Source organism: Panulirus ornatus, chromosome 21 (assembly GCF_036320965.1).
Source record: "Panulirus ornatus isolate Po-2019 chromosome 21, ASM3632096v1, whole genome shotgun sequence".
Lineage (NCBI taxonomy): Eukaryota > Metazoa > Arthropoda > Malacostraca > Decapoda > Palinuridae > Panulirus > Panulirus ornatus.
Genome location: NC_092244.1, coordinates 9,053,112 through 9,071,381, shown reverse-complemented (window position 1 = coordinate 9,071,381; position 18,270 = coordinate 9,053,112). Strand labels below are relative to the sequence as shown.

General features: G+C 39.3%; 1 protein-coding gene across 7 annotated transcripts in view; it reads left to right on the top strand.

Annotated features, from left to right (window-relative positions):
* S6kII (Ribosomal protein S6 kinase II) overlaps positions 1-18,270 on the top strand; it is a 590,862-nt gene that overhangs the window by 461,307 nt on the left and 111,285 nt on the right. For all 7 annotated transcript variants that reach the window (XM_071675707.1, XM_071675706.1, XM_071675709.1 and 4 more), the window contains 3 exons: positions 7,183-7,311; positions 9,462-9,543; positions 13,059-13,219. In XM_071675707.1, the coding sequence (XP_071531808.1) occupies positions 7,183-7,311; positions 9,462-9,543; positions 13,059-13,219 (372 nt within the window). The remainder of the gene's footprint in view (positions 1-7,182; positions 7,312-9,461; positions 9,544-13,058; positions 13,220-18,270) is intronic.

The following is an 18,270-nucleotide window of genomic DNA, read 5'->3' as shown; positions in this document are numbered from 1 at the left end:
CCAATAATACTTTTCTATTTGTGTGTATATATATATATATATATATATATATATATATATATATATATATATATATATATATATATATATATATATATATACACACACACACACACACACGAATATAGTACATATGAATGCTCACTTCCATATAACATACAAACTTCCAACAGCCAGGATCGAACCCGGGAACCCTGCGTGTATATAATTGTTTCTTTAGACATTTTGAGAATTCCATTTATATTTTGGAGTTTTTCGACTTTTACTTCGGCTTGCATTGCACACCTAAACTGAAAAGGAAACCCAATTTGACATGAACTCGGCATGGGATTTGTTGTGCTTTATTTCCCTGGTAGACAACTCATCCTCATCTTGGAGAAAGGAGCTTCGTAGAAATGATTCCTGGGAGTATTTTGAGACGAGATCCTGTGTGTTTGTGTGTGTCACTCGTTGGCGTAAAGGCACTTGGTAATCTTCTTACCCACACTGGTACCCCAGGTTTCAAGTTGATGTAGAGACAAGCCTCCTTCGTTGCTCAAGAAGGTGTTGTCGACGTGAGGTGGTGGATTCCTCCTACTTCGTAGATCCTGCTGGAGTTGGAAGCGAGATATATTCATCCTCCGGTAAAGGCAGTATGTGAGGAAACCGTGTTCAGATGTATTACAGCATTACCGTTGCTGTGTGGGAGACGCAGTCGAGAAAGCAGGAAGCATTTTTCCTCCCGCCCTGATTATGCGGGGGGTGTCTCCCTTTCTGTGGGGAAGGGAGTTGGGTCTCTCTTTGCAAGGGAGGGTCTCTCCGCTGTGCGTGGGCATGGCTTGCGACATGTACGGGTTAGCCAACACATCCGAGTTTTCCTTTGAACTTTAAATTTTCGTCGTATTTAGAAAAGAATCTTGTATAACTATGATTTTATTTTTGCCTCTCACAAGGAACAAAAATATTTTGGAGGAATTCCGAAAGCAAGGAAAAGGTTGAAGGGTATGTGTTTAAGACTTTGTGGTTCACTGACGTCTTATTCGTGAGTCGTGAGGATTCTTAGTGCGCTCAGACAGCGAACATCTGGTGCTTACGGAAAGCGGTAGTGCCTGAGTGTTGCTTTTGAAGTTGAATGATTAAATGATTATGCTCGGCCTGCCTTAGCGTATTTTCTTAGATGGGGAGAGTTGGTATGTTTTACGAGGAGGTGTTGCGGACCAGGGGTTCGTTTGATAGCCAGTGGTGACGAGAGTTCGAGTCCCCGCCTCGGCTGCTGACAGGGGCAGGTGCTCCACCCGGACACACGATGCGTTGGTGGACTTCGTATTTGTATGTGACTTGGAAGACATTGTTGATATTGGATTATATCCCTTCAACGGGAAACTAATTAATTAAAGATTACTTCATTCTAGAATGTACGGGAAGTATGGCAGTTGGGCATTGGTAAGGAAGTGATCCTCGGGGCGACCCCCATTGGAAACAAAACCAGGCCACAGTCTAAATATATCTGCTGCTGGATATGTTATAGTATGGATCTGATTCCTGCGCTTTGCGTGGGGCTAATCCACAGGCAGTTTTCATCTCTATGGTTGTAAAGCGGGTGAACCACTGAGATTGACTGGCTGTTAAGCCTTGAGGAAAACATCAGTTAGCATTTCACGTTCATGATGTACACGTAGATTATAAAAGGTGATGTTCCAACCCAGAAAAATGGTACGTTGTTGGGATGAAGAAAACACTGGTAGATTTTGAGGATGTGTTGGGAAGTAAACACCCATCTTCGAAGCCATTCCCGTTGTCAACAGTGGTTTTATACGTTGGCAACAATTTTGAATTATATATATATATATATATATATATATATATATATATATATATATATATATATATATATATATATATATATATATATATATATGTATATATATATATATATATATATATATTGATGAGTAACTTTCTCATTTCTTTGTGTTACGTTTTAGGTGATGGATGGCATTTGTTATTAAACATATTGATAATGTATGGTGGTGTTTCATGGTGACCTGGGAACTGCTTGGCAGAGTGGAAGTGTATTATGATGGCACAGTGTATGATGACTTATGTACGTAGTTAGGTAATCGTAATTAGCTTTTTGTGCAATACGGGAAGGGAGTTCTACACCTGGGGTCCCATCTCGTGTGTGTGTGTGTGTGTGTGTGTGTGTGTTGAAATACGTGGCGCCTCTGTATAAGGCATTATTGGCAGCATCAAGGTCAACAGTGGCTACTCTTGATAAGATGGTGCGAGGACACATGGCCTTTGACAAAACACAACGGTGCGACCCTGCAGCACCACGTAAACGACCCTTAGTCATAACGTACCTATAACTTTTTGGCCTAGCCCTTAATGTCACGGTATGATGTGCAGGGATCGTACCGTCGTTGTTTGCAGTGGATTAGGCTAAAGAGGTACGCTCTAGTTTCGTGGGATGGGATGAACTACGTTGGAGTTGTGGCTATTACAATTTCTACTACGCTGGAGTTGTGATTATTACATTTCATCAGTGCAGAGCTTGTAATACAAGTTCGGGAATGTCAACATAGCCTCACCGGAGACAGTCAGGCGGGGATTGTAACGATAATAGAGTAGCAGGGAAAGGTCATTCTCCCCCCCCCCCTCTCTCTCTCTCTCTCTCTCTCTCTCTCTCTCTCTCTCTCTCTCTCTCTCTCTCTCTCTCCCCTCGCGTTCTCGTTTATGTATCCTGAAAGCTTTATCGCGGCTGTCCACTTAACCAGATAAGCTTCGGCAGCTGGCCAGGAGTAGCGTTCTTGGGCTTGCCTCTCGACCCTCGAAACGGCTACGCTACACCACAGGTATTGGGTATGACGTCAGGAGGTTTAGTAACCTCGCTTTGTTGTGGAGAGTTTTTGTCGCGGGTGATTACTGACGTGTGTGTTTTGTAATACGTCTCCTCTTACTCCCCTGTCATAGAGAGAGAGAGAGAGAGAGAGAGAGAGAGAGAGAGAGAGAGGGGGGGGGGGTAAGCAGGTGTCAGACACCCCTAAACCAACCCATCATTTTGGTCCTTATTCGATTCCATTGGCAGTCCAATTCACCCCCAGTGTTACCAGGGTTCTTTGTATGGTTTCAGAACTCGAGTGGAACTTTGCTACGTAGCGTATGGTTTGGGGAAACTTTGCAGTGACGACAGAACGTTCGTCAGAGTTTTTAGTTTGCCTTTAGTCAGTCATAAGGCCATTTTTTTTCTTGTTTGACTGTAATAAAGAGGTATGATTTCCTATGGAAGTACTGTATCTATTTATTTAATATGCTCGACAGGGAATTTTCGTGCGCTATTGTAGAGTTCATTGTGTTCAATCAAAGATTGAATCCTAACAGTGAAAATATAACATCTTTTTCCCCTCTACCTCACCCCCAAGTTATGAAGGGTTCAGATTTCATTCACCACAGCGTTACACATCTACTCATGGTTGCCACGTACACAGACGTTCTGAATCAGGAGGCAACGTTCGACTCCTCCATTGCTTCGAACGACACCATTAAACTCACCGTCTCGAGCAATGGCTTTCGGCTTGCGCATTGTTTCGAATCAGAATGTTCGACTCACCCATAGTTTTTAGCTAAAGCTTTTATGTCATTCACTTCCGAGCTACAACGTTTGGCTTGTTTACTGGTTCGAGCAACAACGTTCGACTCACCCACTGTTTCGGGCCGCAACCCAAAATATTTCTGTCGTGCCAGATTCATATTGAATCACTTACAAGTGTCGACTTACACAGTGTCATTTATAAATAAAGTAACAGAAATATATATTGAATAGATTACTCAAAATGTTCTTACCTACCCTGGATTTCCGTTCACCCTGGGTTCCGAACTTCTTGAGTGTTTCAACCCAGTGCTCTAAACTGTTTGTCTCGAAACCAGCATTTCAACCCAGTGAATTTAGAACTTGCAAACATTTCGGCCTCCCTTCTGTTTGATCCACTTGTTTTGAACTGCGACCTGCTCTTGAGTTTTGGCACACCACATCAAAACAGTCCATGGTATTATATTGTTTATTTATTTATTGACACTCATGGCTCTTTGGGTACTGGAGTGTCACGAAGGTGTTATCAGGAGTATGAAGGTGGTTCACTGACTCCCTATCTACATACGGTTTACCTTTGTAACCTGCTGCTGTCCATATGCTTTGGCAGTGACCCCACCTGTAATGTGTGTGTGTCTGTGCACTGAATCCCTCAGTCCGTTCCTGTACCTTGGCTCAAAGTCACCTATATATTTATAACCACATGCTTGAGTTTGTCGAGTGCTTGTAACTATGGCGTGTAGGAAGGTAAATAAAGGCATTAAACTAAAAGTGATTACAAGGTAGTGGGTGTTGTTCTAGGCAGTGAAGTTTTCCTCACACTTCTAGTGGGAGAGTGAAAGGTAGAATAGGAAGAGGAATGTGAATGGGGAAGGGAAAGAAGAACGGATGAAGAGGAGGTGGTGAGGGAGTATGGAAGGGAAGGGAAGGGAAAGGGTGGTACAGGAAGATTGATGCGTATGAAAGGGAAGGGGAGGGGTGAAGAAGGGAAGAAGAAGGAGAAGGAACGATGCATGTGTCTGGAAGGGAAGAGAGTGAGAAGATGAATTTGGAATGGTGTCTGGCAGGTGTGATGAACAAATTATTTAATGATTGCTTAGGGTGATGGGTGAGGTTGGCGCGTTGCCTGGCCGTGTGTTATCGCTTCGTGATGGGTTTGGTGTTTGACGTTCCATGCAAGTGACGTACTTTCCGTGGCTTGAACGTCGTTGCTGGCGAAGTTGCTAATGGTGGCGTTACTCATTGTGACAATAACAGGTCCATTATCGGTGCCGTTGGAACGTGATTTTCGAAATTATACCACGTTATTTACAGAATGATATCCGCTCTAACAGTTACGGGTCGATATATTGATTATAATTATAGTCCATCATGTAATTTGTCTGCATATCCGTGACCGCATGTGGGTGCAGCTGTGAGTGTGTGTTATTTCGTGTTTGATGAAGTGTGATTTTTTTTAAGTATCTCGCATCAGATGCGATGCATACAACATATGTAAATTACAGGAACGATTACACATGATCTGGCTAAGAACAGGCTGTCGTGAAGGCCCAGGGTACCTACGAAAAGGGTTTCGTAATGGACATGTGATAAGACAGACATGTGTCCTCACACTGACACTGTTTACATGACGTCACGGGGTACTTCAGGCTCATTCCTCAGCTGTTCCATGAACGTCACCTGTTTTTATCTACATTTTTTTTCTTTGACGTTATGTGTATTTTTGATATGATTTGAGTAACATTGCAAGGAAGTAGCTAGCATAGGTTAAATTGGGATTTCGTGTTTAAGACAAACGATGTTTTTTCGTTGAGCACTGTGAAATACGTCGTGGTTATTTCTTTGAGCATGGTGACTTCCTTCCTCCATGAGATGTATGATTATCCACAAAACAGGTCAGTACCAGGACCTTGTATATCAAATAAATGTAGAGATGAACACAGTTCTTTGTTTATCTCTACGGTCCGTTGGGGTCGAACCTAAGTCCGTTTAACCACTAACAGGTTCAATGTATCACAACACCCCCTTTTGATCCTAGTTGTGGATGCTGGGCTATATTTAGCCTACCTGTGATGTCTGTTTGAGGAAGGTAATTTAGGTGCCTTGTTGGGTCACATGATGGCTTTGAAGCAAGATAGCTGGCTTTGACTTCTCTGGTCCCACGTCTGTCCCCAACATTTGACGGTCTTGAGCTCTATGTTACAACCCTTGGGTATTATGGCATACCCCATGACCGCACATGGATGGGTCAGGCCTAAGACTTTACGTTGTAATACCTAAGGGTCTTATTTGTCGTGCTCAGGAGTTGTACCGTTGTGCTGAAGGTTAATAACTATTGTTAGCTTTGAAATCATTCATGCATAAGTGTGCGTTTGATATTTTTTTTACTGTGTGGCTGACATGATGCGGGCAAAACATGCACCAGTCAGGCCATCGTGGATGAGAGGAAAAAAGGAAAAGGAAGTAGAACTTCGTCAGGGCTTTGCAAGTATATGTAGGCCTAACTTAAAAAGGGAAAAAGATTATGTGAAGAGGGAAAGACAAAGGAAGGACGAGGATTCCATTGCTTCCCCCTTTTTAGGGGAAGATGATACGACAGCTAATCTTTGAGAAGCCGGTGTAAACAAAAACTGTGGGAAGCAGCAGCCAAATGAAGTGCCTTTATCTTTGACGTTAGTCTGTTATTTTCAGGATATTATGCATGTACTCTATCAGTTGACGTTAGTCTGTTATTTTCAGTATATTATACATGTACTTTATCAGGTTAAAATCTGTTGTGTGTGTGTGTGTGTGTGTGTGTGTGTAAATGTGGCATTGTTTTTATCTGTCGTTAACTCACACTTTTGCAAGTAAACATTCTGTTGAAGGTTAAAAGTGTTGTTTAGTGTCTTTCTTCAGTTCAGTGAAATGTATAGACCAAAATCATATTGTAAGGTTTTTTTTCTCTCTGAGAAATTGTGTTCTGACCAGTGCATTTAGATTTGGAACATTATTCTTTCTTACTTTGGTCATTTTAGGTTAGGGTATATAAGATAAAAGATGAAATCAAAAGAAATAACCTAGCTTTGATATTATTTCATACAAATGTACCTCTAATCTAAGATGTAGTTAGCTGACATCTTTCTCTAGTATGATATTTGGGTCTTGATTTTCAAGATTATCAGAGCAAGATTCTTTGCCCATTAATTGGTTCTGAGATTCCAGTGTTTTCCTATATGGTGGTTCAGAATTAAGATCAGTAATCGAGTTAAGTAATTCCTCTTGAAAACCAACTATCCAATCATATTATTTGGGGATTATATTAGTAAGTCTGATACAACACATCTTCCCCTCCCCATGTCCCATCCCTTTACAGTATATTGGCAGATATGAGGGTGTTTATTGACTGCCAAATGTGCTTGAAAGTATCTTCATGGTTTTCTCCTGCCCTGCTTTTTTTCAGTTTACTCTAGTTTGATAAAGATGATATTGTGTGACAAAAGTTCAGATATAGCAAACTGCATATTTTGAGGAATCATAGAGTTGATCAGATATTTATATTTCAAAGTGCTGTTAGATTGTAGAATTTTTAATATTGCAGAATATCATTTTGACAAATAGTCCTCTCTCAACAGGAAGCAGATGGTGAAATTAATGGCACCCATGAGATCGAGGTGTGTGAGATTATGCCAGAGGGCCATGAGAAGGCAGACCCCAGCCAGTTTGAGCTGCTCAAAGTCCTTGGTCAAGGATCCTTTGGTAAGGTAATGTTATCTCCAAATTTCGTTGGTGGCTGGAGTATGGAGGAGAGGTTCTTGGGCAAATATAGATATCATCAGTTTTCTCTTTTGAAGATATTAGGTATGCTTTTAGTCCATTATGATTATAAATTGCAAGATACATAAGGATGCATATGATAACAGTATTCGGCTCAGTAAGTGAATCACCTAGTTTAAGAGGAGTATGTCTAATTCATTGTGAAATTGATTTCTTGATTATGATACTCTAGATAGAAATTTAATGTTCTTGGTAAGATCTTTTATGATAGTTTTTCTGATTTAGATTATATGTAATACAGGTTGTAAAACATCAAGTATGATGCTCCCCATTCAATCATAACATGTGAAAAGTGACATTTTATAGAATTTGAAATAATGTACATTAGACAGTGGTGAAGTTTTGGGGGGGTGATGAAAGGATTATTTTCACAAGACTGTGTTGCTCTTGATTTATGTAAATTTTGAGATATGCGTGGTACATCCAGTGAAATATGATCCCACCTGAAAACCCTAATGTTATGCTTATAATCTCCTATACTGCTAGTCGTTAGTATTTAAAAACATAGACAAATCCTTGTGCGTACGTATTTAAGTGCACTGTATATATATATATATATATATATATATATATATATATATATATATATATATATATATATATTTTTTTTTTTTATTTAACTGCCTTTCTTTCACTTACGAGTTAGTGTCAGACGCAAATGAACATTGGTCTTATGTGCACACATCCAGCCTCAAACTATCTAGTTACTAGTATAATGTACTGAAAACAGAATGTACCTTGACTTCTTCATATGCCCAAGCTTAGCCCTTTGCACATCACACTTCCCTGTCTCTTCACCATATTGATCCATTTCATTCTATCCAGTACATGTTTCTTGCCCCACTGAATGTTCAGACCCCAGTAACCCAAAACCTTCATCAGCCTATTTTTCCATCCCCAGTATTTTGTAATGAATGTGATTTGATAACAGTTTGAGATTTTACATTTATGGTATCAAAGTGTGGAAAATCCATTTCCTGTAGCTTTGGGTGTGGGCTTTACTTAAGCATGCTTGATAATTCCCCGATAAACCTACCTAAGACAAGAACATATGTGACATAGTTCTAGCTACAAATAGGGAAGTTGTCTCTAATGTTGAAGTTAGAGAAGAGTTTTGTATGAATGATTATGACAAATTATTTTTGAGTTAACTTTCCGCACCTCTTGTGCTGATGGTCAAGATAAAGTCATAAAGAAATACTATGTTTAAGAATTTCAGATTTTGATGATATTTGCTTTGTTCTTGTGGATTATACTATCAAAAGCTTTAGTGAATATTCAAACATTAGTAGAGGGAACTTATATGCTAATTTGTAGCAGATAGAACTTTTCCAAATGTACGTTAAGGTGGTGGAATACTGAAGTAAAGAAATGCCTATTTTCTAAGAATGCAGCGCATAAGAAACTCTTTGAGAACAATACCATCATGAAAGATTAGATGTGTAATTTTGCAGAGAAAAAGTAAGAGATGTTTATGTCATATTAAGTGTCAGTATGAAGTGTACATTACGGAAAACAACCTTGGCATACCACTTTACCATTTCTTTCTAATAACTGCTCTCTCTTATTTCACTTTAGCATTGTTTCACCCACATATTTTACTTCAACATTCCATCCTGTATCAGATACTTCTAGCACAAGTTCATGTTTCATTATACTGCCTCATTCATCACTCATACATTTGGTATCAAATGCTATGGAAGCATTTTATGTTTGGAGGTAGTGACAAATGAGACTAGTCTCCAGCTGAATCTACCTAATTTTCCAAGTAAAAGATTCAAAACTGCCTACATCATCGAAGTTTGTTTCACTGTAACTCATTTGATATGGGTTGAGAATGTGAACTGAAGGGATGGCTTTGTGAAGCAGATCCGGATCACCTTGTGGAAATGGGAATGGGGTTGATGCAGATATTGTGCATGTGGATTAATGATATACATACAGTACAGTATGCTGTTTAAGAAATGGTGAACAAATATGCAAAAGTACAGTATTTGATTTGTGAAAATCCCTTTTTATATAGTGCAGTAAGGACATTGAGGAATATAAGGTAGAAATAGTCTTTATATTTTCACAGGTGTTTTTGGTGCGAAAGATAACTGGCCAGGATGCTGGTACACTCTACGCTATGAAGGTGCTTAAGAAGGCAACACTTAAGGGTATGTTTTTCAGGTGACGTTTATTTCAAAGAACAGTATTACTAATAGTTGTTGCAGAAAAGTTTTCTGATAATGGAAGACTTAGATTTGACTTAGTACTTCCTTTTTGTACATTTATAGAGAAGGACCCCTTTATGAACATTTAAAATTAAATAGCAGCTTGATTTGATTTCAACTTGGAAAGAATTTATACAAAGCTGATCGCAGAACAGGGTTTATCATTCGATTCTTGCACTGATTGTAATCATTATATTGTTGTGTAGCTGTGTGTGCTAGTTACTATCATATTACAGTATGTTTTCAGAGTTTGCTCAAAACATCATTGTTTATGTCAGTAGAGCATTGCTGTTTTATAGCTTTTTATGAACATCTGTTATGCTTTGAATGCTTGAGAAAGCTTATTTCCCATGGGATCATTGAACATGTTTTTAGCATTGTTACCCTGAAAAGGTACTTCATACTGTTTTTCTGATGCCTGTGCCCAAACCTTAGCCCTGTAACTACACACCTAACTAAAAACACCTCCTTTATTATCATCATACTGCCACCACCCGACCATCCTTGTCCTCCAAACCACTATCCACCTCTGGCTTTGTAAATCACATCATTGCAGTTTGTATTATCTGTACCATGGATTAGTTGGGTTTTCATATTTTTTTTTTTTTTTTTTTTTTTTTATACTTTGTCGCTGTCTCCCGCGTTTGCGAGGTAGCGCAAGGAAACAGACGAAAGAAATGGCCCAACCCCCCCCCCCCCATACACATGTACATACACACGTCCACACACGCAAATATACATACCTACACAGCTTTCCATGGTTTACCCCAGACGCTTCACATGCCTTGCTTCAATCCACTGACAGCACGTCAACCCCTGTATACCACATGACTCCAATTCACTCTATTTCTTGCCCTCCTTTCACCCTCCTGCATGTTCAGGCCCCGATCACACAAAATCTTTTTCACTCCATCTTTCCACCTCCAATTTGGTCTCCCTCTTCTCCTCGTTCCCTCCACCTCCGACACATATATCCTCTTGGTCAATCTCTCCTCACTCATTCTCTCCATGTGCCCAAACCATTTCAAAACACCCTCTTCTGCTCTCTCAACCACGCTCTTTTTATTTCCACACATCTCTCTTACCCTTACGTTACTTACTCGATCAAACCACCTCACACCACACATTGTCCTCAAACATCTCATTTCCAGCACATCCATCCTCCTGCGCACATCTCTATCCATAGCCCACGCCTCGCAACCATACAACATTGTTGGAACCACTATTCCCTCAAACATACCCATTTTTGCTTTCCGAGATAGTGTTCTCGACTTCCACACATTTTTCAAGGCTCCCAAAATTTTCGCCCCCTCCCCCACCCTATGATCCACTTCCGCTTCCATGGTTCCATCCGCTGACAGATCCACTCCCAGATATCTAAAACACTTCACTTCCTCCAGTTTTTCTCCATTCAAACTCACCTCCCAATTGACTTGACCCTCACCCCTACTGTACCTAATAACCTTGCTCTTATTCACATTTACTCTCAACTTTCTTCTTCCACACACTTTACCAAACTCAGTCACCAGCTTCTGCAGTTTCTCACATGAATCAGCCACCAGCGCTGTATCATCAGCGAACAACAACTGACTCACTTCCCAAGCTCTCTCATCCCCAACAGACTTCATACTTGCCCCTCTTTCCAGGACTCTTGCATTTACCTCCCTTACAACCCCATCCATAAACAAATTAAACAACCATGGAGACATCACACACCCCTGCCGCAAACCTACATTCACTGAGAACCAATCACTTTCCTCTCTTCCTACACGTACACATGCCTTACATCCTCGATAAAAACTTTTCACTGCTTCTAACAACTTGCCTCCCACACCATATATTCTTAATACCTTCCACAGAGCATCTCTATCAACTCTATCATATGCCTTCTCCAGATCCATAAATGCTACATACAAATCCATTTGCTTTTCTAAGTATTTCTCACATACATTCTTCAAAGCAAACACCTGATCCACACATCCTCTACCACTTCTGAAACCGCACTGCTCTTCCCCAATCTGATGCTCTGTACATGCCTTCACCCTCTCAATCAATACCCTCCCATATAATTTACCAGGAATACTCAACAAACTTATACCTCTGTAATTTGAGCACTCACTCTTATCCCCTTTGCCTTTGTACAATGGCACTATGCACGCATTCCGCCAATCCTCAGGCACCTCACCATGAGTCATACATACATTAAATAACCTTACCAACCAGTCAACAATACAGTCACCCCCTTTCTTAATAAATTCCACTGCAATACCATCCAAACCTGCTGCCTTGCCGGCTTTCATCTTCCGCAAAGCTTTTACTACCTCTTCTCTGTTTACCAAATCATTTTCCCTAACCCTCTCACTTTGCACACCACCTCGACCAAAACACCCTATATCTGCCACTCTATCATCAGACACATTCAACAAACCTTCAAAATACTCATTCCATCTCCTTCTCACATCACCGCTACTTGTTATCACCTCCCCATTTACGCCCTTCACTGAAGTTCCCATTTGCTCCCTTGTCTTACGCACCCTATTTACCTCCTTCCAGAACATCTTTTTATTTTCCCTAAAATTTACTGATAGTCTCTCACCCCAACTCTCATTTGCCCTTTTTTTCACCTCTTGCACCTTTCTCTTGACCTCCTGTCTCTTTCTTTTATACTTCTCCCACTCAATTGCATTTTTTCCCTGCAAAAATCGTCCAAATGCCTCTCTCTTCTCTTTCACTAATACTCTTACTTCTTCATCCCACCACTCACTACCCTTTCTAAACAGCCCACCTCCCACTCTTCTCATGCCACAAGCATCTTTTGCGCAATCCATATATATATATATATATTTATTATTATACTTAGTCGCTGTCTCCTGTGTTAGCGAGGTAGCGCAAGGAAAGAGATGAAAGAATGGCCCAACCCACCCACATACACATGTATATACATAAATGCCCACACATGCACATATACATACCTATACATTTCATTGTATACAAACATATACATACACAGACATTTACATATAAACACATGTACATATCCACTTGCTGCCTTCATCCATTTCCGGCGCCACCCCGCCACATGTGAAGTGGCACCCCTCTCCCCCTGTGCATGCACAGGGTAGTGCTAGGAAAAGACAACAGAGGCCACATTCATTCACACTCAGTCTAGCTGTCATATGTAATGCACTGAAACCACAGCTCCCTTTCCACATGGTTTATCCCATGGTTTATGAGACACTTCACATGCCCTGGTTCAATCCATTGACAGCATGTCGACCCCAGTATACCACATCGTTCCATATCACTCTGGTCTTTGCACGAATTCACCTTCCTGTATGTTCAGGCCCTGATTGCTCAAAATATATGTATATATACTTAATAACTTACTTCTTGCTTTTGCATAAATTTTTTAGATTCTAGGGAATCTTCATTGAAGATAATGAGTTTCTGATTTGCAGTGCGTGACAGATTACGGACCAAGATGGAGCGTGATATTCTAGCTGATGTTAATCATCCCTTTGTGGTGAAGTTGCACTATGCCTTCCAGACAGAGGGAAAACTCTACCTCATCTTAGATTTCCTGCGGGGCGGAGATCTCTTCACAAGACTATCAAAAGAGGTAATGAAAGTGCTCCATTTTTTATTGAATCAACTCAGAATTGCCCATGTATTGACAGTTTGATATTATTATTAGTAGTAATAGTAGTAGTTTTAGTAGTAGAAGTAGTAGTATAAAGGAATATACTACTAGACTTTAAAGGATATACTTGAATATGGGACTGAACTACAAGACATGAGAACCGTTACATTGTTGTATCAGTATTATTTTCTCTAGACGGAAATGATTATTTTGATGATGCTTATAGCTTATCAAAAATCTGTATCTAAAACTGAAACTACGAAATTCCATTATCCAATACATTCAAGATTACCACCAACTTTCAGCATAGGTTTTCAGTGAATTATTTCTGTTAATGTTTATTAAATGTTTTTTGTGTCACACACATATATATATTACAGATTAACAACATTTAGCACTCTCATAAGGTATATGAAATAGTTGTTAAGGTTATAATATTTTCAGACTATAAAGATCCAAAGCTGTCTGTTTTGTTTGGTCTCAAAGACTGTGAACTTTTGACCTTCTACCTGCAGTTCCTTGTTAGTACTTAAAACATTGGTTTAAAAAGGGAGCTTTAAGATATCAAGACTTGTTTTATTTCAGTAGTGAATAAAGTGCCTCCATAAAGAATGAGCTTAGATATGCAACTTTGAACTTTGAAATGGGGTATATCTCCAACACTGTCCCATCTCTTTTTTGTTACTGAGATAGATTAACTTCTTTGTCACTTAAAAGTCGTGTATAAACTGAAATGCTAGTTGGTACACCAGAATTCAAGATGTTTGTTCAGGAATGACTTGCAGAAACATTTATTAGAAAACACAAAAATACGCTAATGGCAAATTATGGTTGTTACTTGCCAGAGGATGCTGTAAAGTGGTATCACTTAATGAAAATTCACAAGAAGATAATGCTGTTGCCCTGTTAAGAATTTATTGTGGAGGTAAACCTTGTATTGTAGTAATTTGCACTTGGGATCTTATGGTGTTTCCTTTTCCTCGTAGTTATCAGCATATATATTTTTATTTATTTCATATATTTATTATACTTTGTCGCTGTCTCTTGTGTTAACGAGGTAGCACAAGGAAACAGACAAGAGAATGGCCCAACCCACACACATACACATGTATATACATACATGTCCACACACACACATATACATACCTATACATTTCAGTGTATACATATATATATACATACATAGGCATATACATATATACACATGTACATAATTCATACTTGCTGCCTTTATTCATTCCCATTGCCACCCCACCACACATGAAATCACACCCCCTCCCCCCGCACACGCAAGGGAGCACTAGGAAAAGACAACAAAGGCCACATTCATTCACACTGTCTCTAGCTGTCATGTATAATGTACCGAAACCACAGCTCCCTTTCCACATCCAGGCCCTGCAAAACCTTCCATGGTTTACCCCAGACGCTTCACATGCCCTGGTTCAATCCATTGACAGTACATCAACCCTGGTATACCACATCGTTCCAATGCACTCTATTCCTTGCACGCTTTTCACCCTCCTGCATATACAGGCCCCAATCGCTCAAAATCTTTTTCACTCCATCCTACCACCTCCAATTTGGTCTTCCACTTCTCCTCGTTCCCTCCACCTCTGACACATATATCCTCTTTGTCAATCTTTCCTCACTCATTCTCTCCATGTGACCAAACCTTTCAATACACCCTCTTCTCCTCTCTCAATCACACTTTTTATTGTCAAATCTCTCTTACCCTTTCATTGCTTACTCGATCAAACCACCTCACACCACTTCTCATTTCCAACACATTCACCCTCCTCCACACAACCCTATCTATAGCCCACGCCTCACAACCATATAACATTGTTGGAACCACTATTCCTTCAAACATACCCATTTTTGCATTCCGAGATAATGTTCTTGCCTTCCACACATTTTTCAAAGCTCCCTAAACTTTTGCCCCCTCCCCCACCCCGTGACTCACTTCCGCTTCCATGGTTCCATCCATTGCCAAATCCACTCCCAGATATCTAAAACGCTTCACTATCTCCAGTTTTTCTCCATTTAAACTTACTTCCCAATTGACTTGTTTTTTACCTCCCAATTGACTTGTCCCTCAACCCTATTGTACCTAATAACCTTACTCTTATTCACATTTACTCTCAGCTTTCTTCTTTCACACACTTTTACCAAACTCAGTCATCAATTTCTGCAGTTTCTCACCTGAATCAGCCACCAGCGCTATATCATCAGCGAACAACAACTGACTCACTTCCCAAGCCCTCTCATCTACAACAGACTGCATACTTGCCCCTCCAAAACTCTTGCATTCACTACATCAGCAAGATAGCACCAGGAGGAAATAGACGAAGAAAGACACCATCCATATGCAATGTCTTGATAACATCTCTAGCCCATACATACAAATTGAAATTTCCTGCAATAATTCCAGAGCTTAGTTCTAGGTAAAGGTTTAGAAGGCACATATGGGTGCTGAATTCCTTCACAGGATAATATAATGTTCAGTTGCCCTCCAGGCATGAGAAAGGGGGGTATCACACAGTTTGAATAAATGTTGCTGCCATGGTGAAATTTTTTTTACTTTTGCCTATATGTATATAGTATATAGATTTTATTCAGTGAGTTAATGTCTTAATATATACATAGACTCTTTGAGTTACATCTAGATATTATATACATATAGAATAAATGTAGAATCAGCATCTTTCCTTCAATATATAAAGTAATAAAGAATTCACGATAAAAGACAAGTAACACTGTCCACTGTTATTAACAAAACTGATGGTACATGGCACAGCAACTTACTGTGATCTTTACATGGCTAAATTTACTCTTTTATTGTTCATTTCTCATTGTGTAGAGATTAAGATGTATTCCTACATCTGAAAACAAAAGAGCCATACAGGAATAGAAAAAACCTGGAAAGCAGATGGATACGTAGAAGTTTCTAGTGCTGATTTTCTCCTGAAATCATGTTTTTGTGAGTATGTATGTAGATCACAAATGTCTGTTGCTGGTGGATAGCAGATATTTCTGGTAAAGTCCTTTCCAGTATATCCTGGATGTTGTATTTAGGATATGCTGATTCTTGAAGCAGAAATAAAAAGGTGTATTTTAGGATTCAATTCATTTTTATCTTAGCAGAGTGATATAAAAGACACATGAATGAAAATACATGTAATCACTTGAAAATGATAGGTATTGACTAATATCCAATTGACAGTCTTACTTTTGCAGTTTGTTACATATATGATTTAAAATATACACAGGTACTGTGTGATTATATACTTAATTTTAAGTTAGTATTTTGTCTTGGAATGCATTTTATTTTCTAGTTGTGTAATTTTACTGTTGTCTACATATTTTTAAAAACATTGTATATTGTACTTTTAAGTTATGGTTAGTATTTCATCTTCCACACTCTTCTCTTTGCCATAATTGAAATGGTGACATGTACATTAGAATAGTCAAGGTTTGACCATGATGTTGAGAATGGTCAGAGTTTGACCATGATGTTTTCAACGTACATAAGTTTATTTTAATCCAAAAAGGGTTCAAGCTGTACCAGTATGTTTTATGGTAGGGAGACCCAATCTGTGCTTGTATGAGTTGCCTTTTCCTGCTCACTTAGATATGAAGGGATGCTTTATCACTGAGGTGCCTTATATCACAAACAACCGTAAATATCATAAGGAAAAAAAATCCTTGAGTAATAGCTTCCCATATAGTAGAATGTCTTACCTTGTGGGGACTGTAGCTGTACTTTTATGAGTTGCCTTTTCCCAATGTCATCTGAAATAAAAGATGCACTTTATTGGTATGTAGAAGTGACTTGATTCACAAGCAACTAAACCTAGCTCTGGGGAAGAGTCCTGGTGTCTCAGTTACCCATTTACCACGTTGGGTGAAGCTGCAGCCACTGATGTATGCCCCATATCAATTAGTGGCTAATTTGTACTAGTCTTTGGAGCGATTATGCTGATAACGATCCATTGGATATTGAACCGTTAACACTCAGCAAAGTTCTTTGTGTATCAGTCATCCTCTGATGATGACAGAATAGACGAAGATGTATGAGTCAGCAAATATCAAAAAATGCACAACAAGCCGAATTCATGCAATATGGCAAATATAAATGTTTATTTAACAGTAACTATCAGTGATTTATTGAGTTTTCCCTTTTACTTTTATTGATTCTTTTTTCTTTCTATAATGCTCATTCACTATTTCCCACGTGAGCAGGCTAATGTCAGAAACAGATGAAGAAATGGCATCATTCACTCATATCCTCTCAAAAGCTGTCATGTATGATTTTTTTTTTATTTTTCTATTAATCTCTACAGGGAATATCTCTAGATTTCTATGCTCATTCTAACAAGTTCTTGTCATGTCCCCTGGTCACTCTAGTACTACATCTCAAGAAGCATTGCTCAATATCAAGGTTGTCCAGCTGATTTAGGACTTTGTAGTCTGTTAGCAGGTCACCCCTTTCTCATCTTTCCTCCATAGTAAATAGCTTTGTAGCCCAAAGCCTCTCTCTGTAGCTTATTTTTCTAAATTCATGTTCCCTCTTGGTTGCTCTTATCTGGACCTTTTTAATCAGATCTTTGTGCTTCTTCAGGTTCAGTTACTGGACTTGAAACACATAATCCAGTTTTGGTCTGATATGTTAGTAAATAATGAATAGATCATTATCCATATACTTGATCGCAGGTATATTTACCAGCACACTGTTTATTCTTTGCATTTCACCTGTGTGTGATAACTTTTTTAAAACGAGAGTTTTACACTTATATGGCCTCTTCTCCTAATGTTGCTTGTAAGTACAAAGTTCTTATTCATATTTGTGTGTATACACACATAAACACATCTCAGCCAAGGCTAGGTGCCCATTTATTGACCAGCCCTGAGTGTAGGATGAACACTAGGTATGGGTTTAGGCTGACTGGTGCTACTCATTTATTGACCAGCCCCAAGGGTAGGATGAACACCTGGTTTGGGTGTATCCATATTTGAGCCAATGCCATTCA